General features: G+C 49.4%; 1 protein-coding gene and 1 gene segment (V, D, J or C); both read left to right on the top strand.

The window, feature by feature from the left end:
• Positions 1-4,544, top strand: LOC148090799 (uncharacterized). Its single transcript, XM_087828787.1, has 5 exons — positions 1-46; positions 162-501; positions 2,971-3,031; positions 3,911-3,983; positions 4,108-4,544. The coding sequence occupies exons 1-5, from the start codon at positions 1-3 to the stop codon at positions 4,542-4,544; spliced, it is 957 nt and encodes a 318-aa protein (XP_087684913.1).
• A 5,756-nt stretch (positions 4,545-10,300) lies between these two features.
• Positions 10,301-10,805, top strand: LOC107526232 (putative non-functional immunoglobulin lambda variable 5-48). The segment is given in 2 exon segments: positions 10,301-10,346; positions 10,462-10,805. Coding segments are annotated over 2 exon segments (390 nt in total).
• Positions 10,806-12,804: the final 1,999 nt, after the last annotated feature.

Genomic DNA, 12,804 nt, shown 5'->3' with positions numbered 1-12,804 from the left:
ATGGCCTGGACTCCTCTCCTCCTTGTGCTCCTCTCTCACTGCACAGGTAGGGACAGGCCTCCAACCAGGCCTCAGTTCCCAAGTTTGTTCCCTTCACCCTCAATCTCCTGAGAAACGTCCCCTGGTCCCCGCCCAGCACTGACAAGTGTCTGTGTCTGCAGGTTCCCTGTCCCAGCCTGTGCTGACTCAGCCGCCCTCCGTCTCTGCATCTCCTGGATCCACAGCCAGACTCACCTGCACCCTCAGCAGTGGCTTCAGTGTTGGCAGCTACTACATATTCTGGTACCAGCAGAAGCCAGGGAGCCCTCCCCGGTTTCTCCTGAGGTATAAGTCAGACTCAGATAAGCACCAGAGCGACGGGGTCCCCAGCTGCTTCTCTGGATCCAAAGACACCTCGGCCAATGCAGGGCTTCTGCTCATCTCTGGGCTGCAGCCTGAAGACGACGCTGACTATTACTGTGCTATAGCTCACGGCAGTGAGAGCAGCTATAGTTACTCACAGTGACTCAGATGACGAGGAACTGAGACAAAAACCCTGGGCCCAGAGATTCGGGCTCTGAGCCTCGTCTCAGGGAGAAGCTTCTGTGGAGGCATCTGCCAGCTGGACCACTTTGCAGTGAGATGTGTCCTCGAAAGAGGGGGAGAGTCACACACAATGAGCAACAGCACAGGCGTCCCAGGAACACACGCTGAGGGGCCATCAAGGCCACCCGACCACCCCAGTGTCTGCTCTAAATTTTAACAGGAATGAACATTTCTCAGTAACATCTCAGTTCTTTTCCACTGTTGTGTCTTGTTTTGCCCTCGCACGGAACCTTCACCTCTGACACTTGTGGGCACCAAATGTGTGGGTATCTTTCTCCACAACAGCAATTTGCTGGGACACCAGCTGATGTCCTACAACATCACCCAGTTCCAACACTATCTGCCTGGGGACGGTGTCAGAGCCACAGTTAAGGGGCCAGTCCCAGGGGACTGCCCGCCCTTCAGGTGCCGATCACGGGAAGGAGGTCCCAGGTTTCCCACAACTTCTTGGCTATAAAGCGAAGGTTCCCATGATCCTTCCCTTGGTTTCAGTTACTTTGCTAGATTAATTGGGCAACTGCCCCTGAGCCCTTCCCCCTCCTCAAGCAAATAGGGGGCCAGGTCAGAAAAATCCAAGCTTCTAATCAGGCCTCGGTCCTTCCAGTGACCTGTCCTCAACCAGGAGCCCACCCAGAGTCACCTCATTCAAACAACAGGCACGCCTGTCACCCAGGAAATTACAAGGGTTTCCAGGATCCTGGGGACGACAGCAATATATATTTTCTATTTTGTCACAATACAGTGTCTGCAACTACAGATGATGACCAGGACCCTCAAAGTCACCCACAAAATTAATGTCCTAAGTGGGAATCCTATGTTACCAATAATACGTCATATCTGATATGTTAATATTCTCCCTGGTCATACAAACAATTCTCTCCTTCTATGAACAAACCTACAAAAAGTTGGTGACAACCACAGACTCTCAGTGACAGCACCCCTCGCCCCTTCCCAGCCCTTCTCTGCTCTGTGGCTGCATCCCTCCCCCTCCCCATCTCTCCCTCGGGCTCTTCAGGTCTTAACTCCATCTCCTCGCTAGGGTTTCAGAGAAAAGTGACCCGTCCTTGCTGGAGCCTCCCTCCCCCGGGGCTCCATCCCCAGTGAGGGTGATTAACAGAACTTAGTCAGCATAGACCCCGTGGTCATCTTCCTCCCAAACTCTTCTCCAAACTGGTTCCCTCCGCACCACCCTTGGCCAGTCTCCAATATGTCAGCACAGTTCATGAGTTTTCCTGAAAAAGATGTGGTGAGTCAACCTTCACGGAGCCGCACACAGGAGCTATTGATTTATCTACTTTTCCTCCTTCAGAATGACCGAGGAGGCCCCACATGCCACCCGTTTTGCACGCAGGCTGTTGTTTTTTTGGTCCCTAGAACATCACTGGTTTCTTAAGACCATCAGGACCAGCTCAGCCACACACACATTTTGCTCAGATTGGGGAAGTCCCACGTATTAGCCCTTTAACAAAAAAATGTAAACACTCTCTCCTGGTCACCCCCTGGGAGGTATCTGGGGGTCACAGGGGACTGTGGGCCATGGCTGCGGTGTCAGGGGCAGGAAGAAGTGGGCTGTGTGCTCACCCCTGTGCTTCCTGACACCTGAAGACCCCACAGGTGAGGGTCTGCAGGGACAAAAGGGGACAGAGTTCTCACTCCATTAATCCTGGACTGCTGGTTGAGTGTAATTGTTATCAGATCTATTCAGCACCAAATTCCCATTTTCTGCCTAAATTTCATCCTGGTCAAAGGGAATTGGCCTTCCAGACACTGGCCTTCTGAGCTCCGGGCTCCAGCGCCTGGAGGGTCTTACAGAGAACCAGGCCCCGGGACAGGTTTGCATGGACAACACCTTCAGGGGATGGAGAGTGTATAAGAGGGAGAGGGGCCACTTGTCCCCATGCCCGGACTGAGGAAGAGACTTCCTGAGGGTGCAGGGCTCTCCAGCCCCGGGAAGAGGCTGATCATCATTGATATAGAGCTGAACACAGCCCCAGTGCCACAGAGGCCTCCTGTTCCTTGGGGAAATGTGTTGAATCTCCCTCCATGCTCCTGCCTGGACATCACTCCCCTGGCCCTGACTGTGACCAACACCAAGGGAGGGTCTTGCTTGTGGTGTCACTTGTGCTATTAAAACAAAAGGGTTTCATGCTCTCAGCTCAGTCTTTCTCTATGGGGTCAATGAGCATATCTCTGTTTGGAGATATGGTTCTTCCAGTGCAAACAGAATTGCTTTGTTTCCAGAGGATAAAGCCCCACAGTGCTGAGTGGGGTCAGGAAAGGCATGTGTGACTCCAGAGAACAAGGGAGCTCTCCGCACAGCACCCTATATGTCCCCAAGTACCAGCCTAAGTTTCACTAATAGTTGTCTTGTCTCTGAAACCATAGAGAAGCTGGGTTTTCCCCCTACCACCTGATTTTAGAGCTTTGTGGAGCCCTGAATTCCCAGGTACTGGGCAGACCTGAACAATCTCATTACTAAGGAGTATGTACAACTGGGACATACACATGTGAAAAGATGCTCAACATAACGGGCCATTGGGGAATGACAGATTTAAACAGGGAGATGCACATAAGCTCTTATTAGAATTGCTAACACTCGATACACTCATGGCATTAGATGCTCCCAGGATGTGGGACAGCAGGAACTCTCATGCTGCTGGGAATGCAAAATGCCAGGGCCACTTTGGAAGACCCTTAGACTATTTGTTACAAAGCTAAACACTCTCATATGATACGAGACAGAAATCACACTGTGAGGTGCTTCCCCGCATCGGTCACTGTGCAGAAAAGCACCTGCACATGAGTCCAAGGCTCCTCTATTCAGGTTTCTTACAACTCGGGACGCAACTGCTGTCCTTCAACAGGTGAATTAATAAAGAACCTCGGCCCATTTACAGTGGAATTTGATTATCAATACAAATAAATGGCTTATCAGAGCACAGAAGGACACGAGCAGCCTAACACTCATATTTCTAAGTGAAAGGAGCCAATCTGAAAAGGCTGGAGCTGTGAGGGGTGCAGGAGCCCCGCAAGGAGCAGGGCCCAAGCCCTGAGCACCAGCCAGCCTGGGGCGGCCTCGTCCTCGGCGCCCACCAGGGGGCGCGCGTGCTCCCGGTTCCTCAGCTGGGAGCCCTGAATCTGGAGTATTTCCTGAGTCATCTTGGGGTGAAGTCCTCCCCACCGCTGTATTTCTCTTCTTCTCAGCTGCAGCTAAGGCTTAGGTCAAAGGGTCCTAAGATAAGGGGAGATTTGCATAGTGAAGTCCTTTCCAGGGCCAGGGGGACATATAAGAAGTTTGAGGCTCAGGCCTGGCTGTGGGGCTCAGGGAGCAGAGTCTGGGGGCGTCTCCACCATGGATCGGGCCGCAGTCCTCCTCGCCCTCCTGGCCCAGTGCACAGGTGCGGTCTGCAGGGAATTCCGGGAGGGCACCTGTGTGTCACCTGGGAGGATGACCTCTCCTCCCGCCCTGGGAAAGGGGCCTGTTCTGTCCTCCCTGATTTCTGTGTTGCTCCCTCCTTGCAGGGTCTTGGGCCCAGTTTGTGCTGACTCAGCCCGCCTCTGTGTCGGGGTCTCCAGGACAGAAGGTCACCATCTCCTGCACCCGCAGCAGCGGAAGCATTGGGGGCGACTATGTGCACTGGTACCAACAGCGCCCTGGCAGTGCCCCAGCCACTGTGATCTATGCTGATAACGAAAGACCGTCGGGGATTCCGGATCGGTTCTGTGGCGCCATCGACAGATCCTCCAATGCCGCCCGCCTGACCATCTCGGGGCTGCAGCCTGAGGACGAGGCCGACTACTACTGTCAGTCTTATGATAGCAGCTATCAGCCCACAGTGGGGCAGACTCATGGGGAAGTGAGACCAGAACTCCCAGGGCCCCCCACTGGGGCTGCACTCCTCCCGCACCCACCAGAGGGAGTGCTCTTTCCTGTCTTCTGCTCCAATGCTAGAATTTGAATTTTCATGAGTTCTTGTATTTTATTTCCAAAATGGGAAGATTTCCTTGCACGTCTTGATTAGGAGATTTCCTAATCCCTTTGCAATCACCTCACAGAGGTGATTTAGCTCAGAACGGGGTTCCTGAGCCTGCACACGACTGACTATGGGGACAGGGCCATTGCTTGTGGACGGGGCTGTTCTGTGCATGTGGGACATTTAGAAGCATATCTTTGGGCTCCACACATCACAAGGCAGTAGCACCCTCTTCTCTAAATTAGGACCCATGAAAATACCTCCAGGCATTTCCAAATATCTCCTGGCGGAGGGGAATCACCCCAGTTTGGGAACCACTAAGCTAAAAGGAAATGTTCTCAGCTACTAGGAGACCTTTGGCTTTGACTCCTGTTTATGCCATTGAGCTGGACAAAGGGGACTAGATGTGTCATTTCTCTCTACTTCTGTGTTACCATCTGTTAGACAAAACAGTTACATCGAACTCACATGAGACCAGGGAGCCTGTGACCCGACTACATGGAATCTCCTCTCAACCAGAGTGTGGAGTATAATTTGTGGCCAGAATAGGCATGTAATTAATATTTTTAACCTTTATACAAAGCACATGAAAACATAACAGATCTCTCTTCATTTATTCCCTCAGCGATTATTTTTCAAACATGAGATTCAAAGATGAAGAGAGACATGACAAAGGTCTGCAGTCCTCTCTCAGTTTACATTGAAGATGGGTGGAGACACAGACAAGAGCAGCAGCACAGATGAGTGCCTGATAGTGCCCTTTCCTTCACCAGGGACGCAGCTTCGAATTTTGGCTCTGCCTCTATTTGGCTCTGTTCAAAATTTGGTCCTTGGACCTCCACTGTCCATTATAGTCTCCACTAGCGGAATGTAGATATTCACATTTAAACTTAAGTTAATTTAAATGAACTAAGATTTAAAATTCTGTTTCTCACTCACATTAGTTGCACTTCAGCTGCCTACTGGCTTCGTGTGCCTCCTGGCTGCCATGGTTGAGAGGACAGCGGTAGAACATTCCCACCATGGCAGGAAATTCTACTGGACAGAGCTGACTCGGACAACTCACTCACCACTGCCTTATCTCTGTTTCCCCCCTGTAAAATGCAAACATTTAGAACTCCACCACTCTTCACAATCTCCAACACATCTCTCTGTGGGATCTCACTTATGCCCCTGAGATTTGACGTAAATTGTTACAGCAGCATAACTTAGCCTATTCTGACTGCTATAGGAATGAGAGTCAGAAACAGGGTGCTGCAGTAACAAAAACAATATAATAGATGACATTGGCTTTTGTGGCAGACAGTGAACATTGAATAGATTTTTATGGAGGTCACGAATATGGTTTTCCATTTTATTCACAAATATTTCATTGTTATCAGCTGCGGAACATGAGCGAGGAAAAATGAGACGATGGCTGTGGGTTAAGAGGTTGGAAAACAGGTTAGAACCAGGAGTTAACCCCCATTGGAGAAATTTGATAACTTACTACAGTTCGGAAATGTGCTTAGAGGAGAGCTGTCTCTTTCCCAAACGGAAGAAAAGAGCAAGGAAGTCCAGAAATGGTATAGTTGCAAGAGCAAATTATTCTCTATTCCATATGCTTAAAGAAAAAATGGAAATGTTTCGAGTTAAACAATGCACTGTCCTAAAGGAGACACGTGGATGTGGCCGAGTTTGCCAGGGCACAGAGGTGCGTGCCCTCGTGTTCCCTGGTGTCCACTTTCTTAGCACTTTGTCCAACTGAGCACTCTTTACTCTTCTTTCCTCACCCCAGGTCTCCACGGCAGGCAGCATCTCCTAAACAGCTTTAAAATCCATCTTGTCCTATGATTTTCCATTGGGTTCCTCCCTTCCAGCCTTCTTCTCAGTTGGTCATGCTCTGCCTCCCGTCACCACTCCTCCTCTGCATCCCCTACCTCCTCACAGGCTCTGCCTCTGGGAACCTCCTGTGCTCTTTCTTGCTGAGGTTCCCTCTTTCCCTTCTTAAAATGCCTCTCCCTCTCTTTCCACCCTGGGGGAGATCCACTCCCAACTTCCCTCAAGAGCACTTTGAAAAAGATGTCCCTTCTAAGAGAATTTCCCTAAAATATCCAAATTATGAGAGATTCTAAGTCTACCCTTCTGCCCTGTGGTACTTTTACTATTCACTGTGGTATTGATTTCTTGAAGATTTTCCTTTGAATTTACAATCGTGTAGAAAACCTGGACAATCGGTTAGTATTTGTAATAGTGTCCTGAACCCACTGCTTGGCTCACACCATCTCAATCAGTATGTGTGGAATCCCAGTTAGAAGGTGAAGGACAGAGACTCAGGACCTGTGGGAGAGACTGAAGTTTTACATACGGTCATCAGGAGGCATGAGGAGACAGTTTCTGGAAGCCCCATAAAGTGAGCTCACAGAAGGAAAAGCTCCCCAAGAACTGCAGATCTGGGTGGGGCAATAAGGGTATTAGACCCTGAACTCACTGATACAGACCCAGGAGCTATGTCTGCTCTGTGTGGTCCAAGCACCTGTCCCATCCCAGGTCCTGCCCATCAGAGAATTCATCACCTATAGGCTCCCAGGCCCCATCTAAGGCACATTTGAGGGGTGACATATTTGCATGAACTGCTCCTCCACTGTGAGGCCACTGGGGAGGGGATAAAAGAGGCCTGGGGCAGCCCAGCCCCAAGGGCTCAGGGACTGTGGGCACCATGGCCTGGACTCCTCTCTTCCTCATGCTCCTCTCTTACTGTACAGGTAGGGACAGGCCTCAGAAGGCCTCAGAAATCAGGGTCTGGTTTCCAAGGAGAGCCACCCCCTCAGACTCAGATCTCTGAGAGCTTCACTCTGGTTTCTCCCTCATCACACATATTTGTCTGTATTTGCAGGGTCCCTGTCCCAGCCTGTGCTGACTCAGCCGCCCTCCGTCTCTGTATCTCTTGGAGCAACAGCCACACTCACCTGCACCCTGAGCAGTGGCTTCAATGTTGGTGACTTCTGGATACGTTGGTATCAGCAAAATCCAGGGAGCCCTCCCAGGTATCTTCTTACATTCCACTCAGATTCAGACAAGCACCAGGGCTCTGGGGTCCCCAGCCGATTTTCTGGATCCAACGATGCATCGGTCAATGCTGGGATTTTGCTCATCTCTGGACTCCAGCCTGAGGATGAGGCTGACTATTACTGTGCTACATGGCACGGCAACTCAAAAGCTTTCACCGTGCTTCAAATCCAGAGAGAAGTGAGACAAAAACCTCTCCACCGCTCTGCTCTGTTCACAAAGGAAGCCCAGGAGTTTCCGCCACCTGCCCCTGCACTGAGTGGGCTCTCAGACCTGCACAGACAGAGCCTCATAGACTTTCCTCAGTCCCGGTACAGAGACTCTTAAGCACAGCCACATGCAGGTGAGCAGAGATGCTCGCCCTACAGAGCCCATCCCCTTGATGTCCCGAGTTCATATCCACAGCTGCAAAAAAAAACATTTGATAAGCTACAACATCCATCTATGATTAAAACACTCAGTAAAATGGGTTATAGAAGGGGGGCACCTCAACATAATAAAGGCAATATATGACAAACCCTCAGCTAATATCACACTCAGTGGTAAAACTGAAAGCATTTCCTCCAAGGGAAGAAACAAGACAAGGATGTACAGTCTCACCACTCTTATTCAATATAATACTGGGACTCCTAGCCAGAGCAATCAGGCATGAGAAAGAAATAAAAGACGTCCAAATTAGGAACAGAGAAGTAAAATGGTCAGTTTTTGCAGATGACACGGTTCTTTATATAGAAAACCCTAAAGACTCCACCAAGAAACTATTAGAAACACTAAACAACTACAGTAATTTTTCAGGATACAAAATCAATGTACAAAAATCCACTACATTTCTATATAAGAACAAGGAAATTTCAGAAAAAGAAATTAACTCCGCCCCCAACAACAATTTCCTTTGCAATTGCAACCAAAAGAATAAAATACCTAGAAATAAACTTAACAATGGATGTGAAGGACCTATGTACTGAAAAGTACAGAGTGTTATCAAAAGAGATTGAAAAAGACACAATGAAATGGAAAGATATTCTATGTTCATGGATTGGAAGAATCACCATAGTTAAAATTTCCATATTACCCAAAGCAATATGCAGATGTAGTGAAATCCCCATCAAAATCCCAATGTCGTTGTTTAGAGAAATAGAATAAAAAATCATCAGATGTGGTTGGCAGCACAAAAGATCCTAAATAGCCAAAGCAATCCTGAGAAAATAGAACGAAGCTGTAGGTATCACGCTACCTGACTTCAAATTACACTACAGAGCAATGATAATAAAAACGGCATGGTATTGACAAAAAACAGACACATAGACCAATGGAACAGAACAGAGAGCCCAGAAATAAACACACATGTATATGGGAAAATAATTTTTGATAAAGGAGCCAAAAACATGCGATGGAGAAAGAAAGACTCTTCAATAAATGATGCTGGGAAAATTGGAAAGCCGCATGCAAAAGAATGAAACTAGACTACTGTTTGTCCTCATATACAAAAATTAACTCAAAAAGACTAAAACAAAGACCTGAAACAATAAATTCCATAGAACAAAACATAGGTGCTAAGCTTATGGACCTTGGTCTTGGAGAAGATTTTAAGAATTGGACCCCAAAGGCAAGGGAAGTAAAGGAAAAATATATGAATGGGAATATACCAAACTGAAAAGCTTCTGCACAGCGAAAGAAACTGCCAAAAGGAGATGATTCCACCTCAGGCTCTAGGATTGACTCACAGACACCACTCGTCTGAGTGCTTCAATCTCGGCTTCAGGTTACAAAACCAACATACAGAAATAAATTGCATTCTATATACAAGCAATAAACCATCAACATTTAAAAAAACAAAACAATACCGTTTATGATTATGTAATTATGAAATACTAAAGGATAAACCTAAGAAAAATTGGAAGTGTTGTACACGGAAAGCTACAAAACATTGCAGAGAAAGGAAAGAAAACTTTCATAAATGAATAGGTATTCCTGATTTGTGGATAGAAACACTGAATTTGGTTAAGAGAATGATTTTTCCTAAATTTATTGACCCATAGCCGGTGCCAATAACTTCCTGATATAAAAAGAAGCAAATAAAAAATGATATTATTCAAAAATAAAGAAATAAAACTCTTAAGATAATTTTAGAAGAGAGAATTCAGTAATACATAAGATGTATACACCTACAATGTATCAAAATCACAGTATTTGGAAATCAGACCATAGATGTGTGAATAGAGTGAGTGGCCTGGTGAGCTGCAGAAACCAGCTGGGCTCTCAGGCCTTTGGGCCACGGGGAGGTGTGCGCCCTGCCACCAGTAGGGGGCGCTGTGGAACTTCCACCCAGCTGCTCAGTGAGGACAATTCGCTAACAGGAGCCCAGGCCAGGCAATTGGGCCCCGTGCTCACTGATGAGGCCTCAGCAGCTGTGTCCTCTCTGCCCTGGCAGAGTGCCTTGAACAAGGACCTTTGTGTGGTCTCAGCAGGTGCTTCCTCCCAGGACTCTCCCAAGGGGTGAAGCCAACCTGCACCCCATTCCCCCAAACCAGTCTGGGGTGTGAGCTGAGCTGTAGCCCCAGGGCGCAGGGAGGGGCTGGCACTCAGGGGTGGGACTCACATTTGCATGGAAGCCCCTCCTGTGGCAGAGGGTGGGGAAGAAAAGGGGGCCTGGGGAGCCCAGCCCCACTGTGGGCTCAGGGGCTGTGGGCACCATGGCCTGGACTCCTCTCCTCCTCGTGCTCCTCTCTCACTGCACAGGTAGGTACAGGCCTCCAACCAGGCCTCAGTTCCCAAGTTTGTTCCCTTCACCCTCAATCTCCTGAGAAACGTCCCCTGGTCCCCGCCCAGCACTGACAAGTGTCTGTGTCTGCAGGTTCCCTGTCCCAGCCTGTGCTGACTCAGCCGCCCTCCGTCTCTGCATCTCCTGGATCCACAGCCAGACTCACCTGCACCCTCAGCAGTGGCTTCAGTGTTGGCAGCTATGCCATATACTGGTTCCAGCAGAAGCCAGGGAGCCCTCCCCGGTATCTCCTGTCTTACTACTCAGACTCAAGTAAGCACCAGGGCGCCGGGGTCCCCAGCCGCTTCTCTGGATCCAAAGACGCCTCGGCCAATGCAGGGCTTCTGCTCATCTCTGGGCTGCAGCCTGAGGACGACGCTGACTATTACTGTGCTATAGGTCATAGCAGTGGGAGCAGCTTTAGTTACTCACAGTGACTCAGATGACGAGGAACTGAGACAAAAACCCTGGGCCCAGAGATTCTGGCTCTGAGCCTCGTCTCAGGAGAAGCTTCTGTGGAGGCATCTGCCAGCTGGACCACTTTGCAGTGAGATGTGTCCTCGAAAGGGGGGGAGAGTCACACACAATGAGCAACAGCACAAGCGTCCCAGGAACACACGCTGAGGGGCCATCAAGGCCACCCGACCACCCCAGTGTCTGCTGTAAATTTTAACAGGAATGAACATTTCTCAGTAACATCTCAGCTCTTTTCCACTGTTGTGTCTTGTTTTGCCCTCACACAGAACCTTCACCTCTGACACTTGTGGGCACCAAATGTGTGGGGATGTTTTTCCACAGCAGCTGTTTGCTGAGACACCAGCTGATGTCCTACAACATCACCCAGTTCCAACACTATCTGCCTGGGGACGGTGTCAGAGCCACAGTTAAGGGGCCAGTCCCAGGGGACTGCCCGCCCTTCAGGTGCCGATCACGGGAAGGAGGTCCCAGGTTTCCCACAACTTCTTGGCTACAAAGTGAAGGTTCCCATGATCCTTCCCTTGGTTTCAGTTACTTTGCTAGATTAATTGGGCAACTGCCCCTGAACCCTTCCCCCTCCTCAAGCAAATAGGGGGGAGAGGTCAGAAAAATCCAAGCTTCTAATCAGGCCTCGGTCCTTCCAGTGACCTGTCCTCAACCAGGAGCCCACCCAGAGTCACCTCATTCAAACAACAGGCACGCCTGTCACCCAGGAAATTACAAGGGTTTCCAGGATCCTGGGGCCGACAGCAATATATATTTTCTATTTTGTCACAATACAGTGTCTGCAACTACAGATGATGACCAGGACCCTCAAAGTCACCCACAAAATTAATGTCCTAAGTGGGAATCCTATGTTACTAATAATAGGTCATATCTGATGTGTTAACATTCTCCCTGGTCATACACACAATTCTCTCCTTCTAGGAACAAACTTACAAAAAGTTGGTGACAACTACCACAGACTCTCAGTGACAGCACCCCTCGCCCCTTCCCAGCCCTTCTCTGCTCTGCGGCTGCATCCCTCCCCCTCCCCATCTCTCCCTCGGGCTCTTCAGGTCTTAACTCCATCTCCTCGCTAGGATTTCAGAGAAAAGTGACCCGTCCTTGCTGGAGCCTCCCTCCCCCGGGGCTCCATCCCCAGGGAGGGTGATTAACAGAACTTAGTCAGCATAGATCCCGAGGTCATCTTCCTCCCAAACTCTTCTCCAAACTGGTTCCCTCCACACCACCCTTGGCCAGTCTCCAACATGTCAGCACAGTTCATGAGTTTTCCTGAAAAAGATGTGATGAGTCAACCTTCACAGAGCTGCACACAGGAGCTATCGATTTATCTACTTTTCCTCCTTCAGAATGACCGAGGCCCCACATGCCACCCGGTTTGAACACAGGCCGTTGTATTTTTGGCCTCGAGAACACTTGTTTCCTAAGGACCAGCTCAGCCACACACACATTTTGCTTGGACTAGGGAAGTCCCACGTATTACCTCTTTAACAAATAAATGTAAACACTCTGTCCCGGTCAGCCCCTGGGAGGTATCTGGGGGCCACAGGGGACTGTGGGCCATGGCTGCGGTGTCAGGGGCAGGAAGAAGTGGGCTGTGTGCTCACCCCTGTGCTTCCTGACACCTGAAGACCCCACAGCTGAGGTGCTGCAGGGACGAAAGGGGACAGAGTTCTCACTCCATTAATCCTGGACTGCTGGTTGAGTGTAATTGTTATCAGATCTATTCAGCACCAAATTCCCATTTTCTGCCTAAATTCCATCCTGGTCAAAGGGAATTGGCCTTCCAGACACTGGCCTTCTGAGCTCCGGGCTCCAGCGCCTGGAGGGTCTTACAGAGAACCAGGCCCCGGGACAGGTTTGCATGGACAACACCTTCAGGGGATGGAGAGTGTATAAGAGGGAGAGGGGCCACTTGTCCCCATGCCCGGACTGAGGAAGAGACTTCCTGAGGGT

This window comes from Miniopterus natalensis, chromosome 20, assembly GCF_054644295.1.
Source record: "Miniopterus natalensis isolate mMinNat1 chromosome 20, mMinNat1.hap1, whole genome shotgun sequence".
NCBI lineage: Eukaryota > Metazoa > Chordata > Mammalia > Chiroptera > Miniopteridae > Miniopterus > Miniopterus natalensis.
The sequence above is the reverse complement of the archived record's forward strand: the minus strand, read 5'-3'. Positions and strand labels throughout refer to the sequence as shown.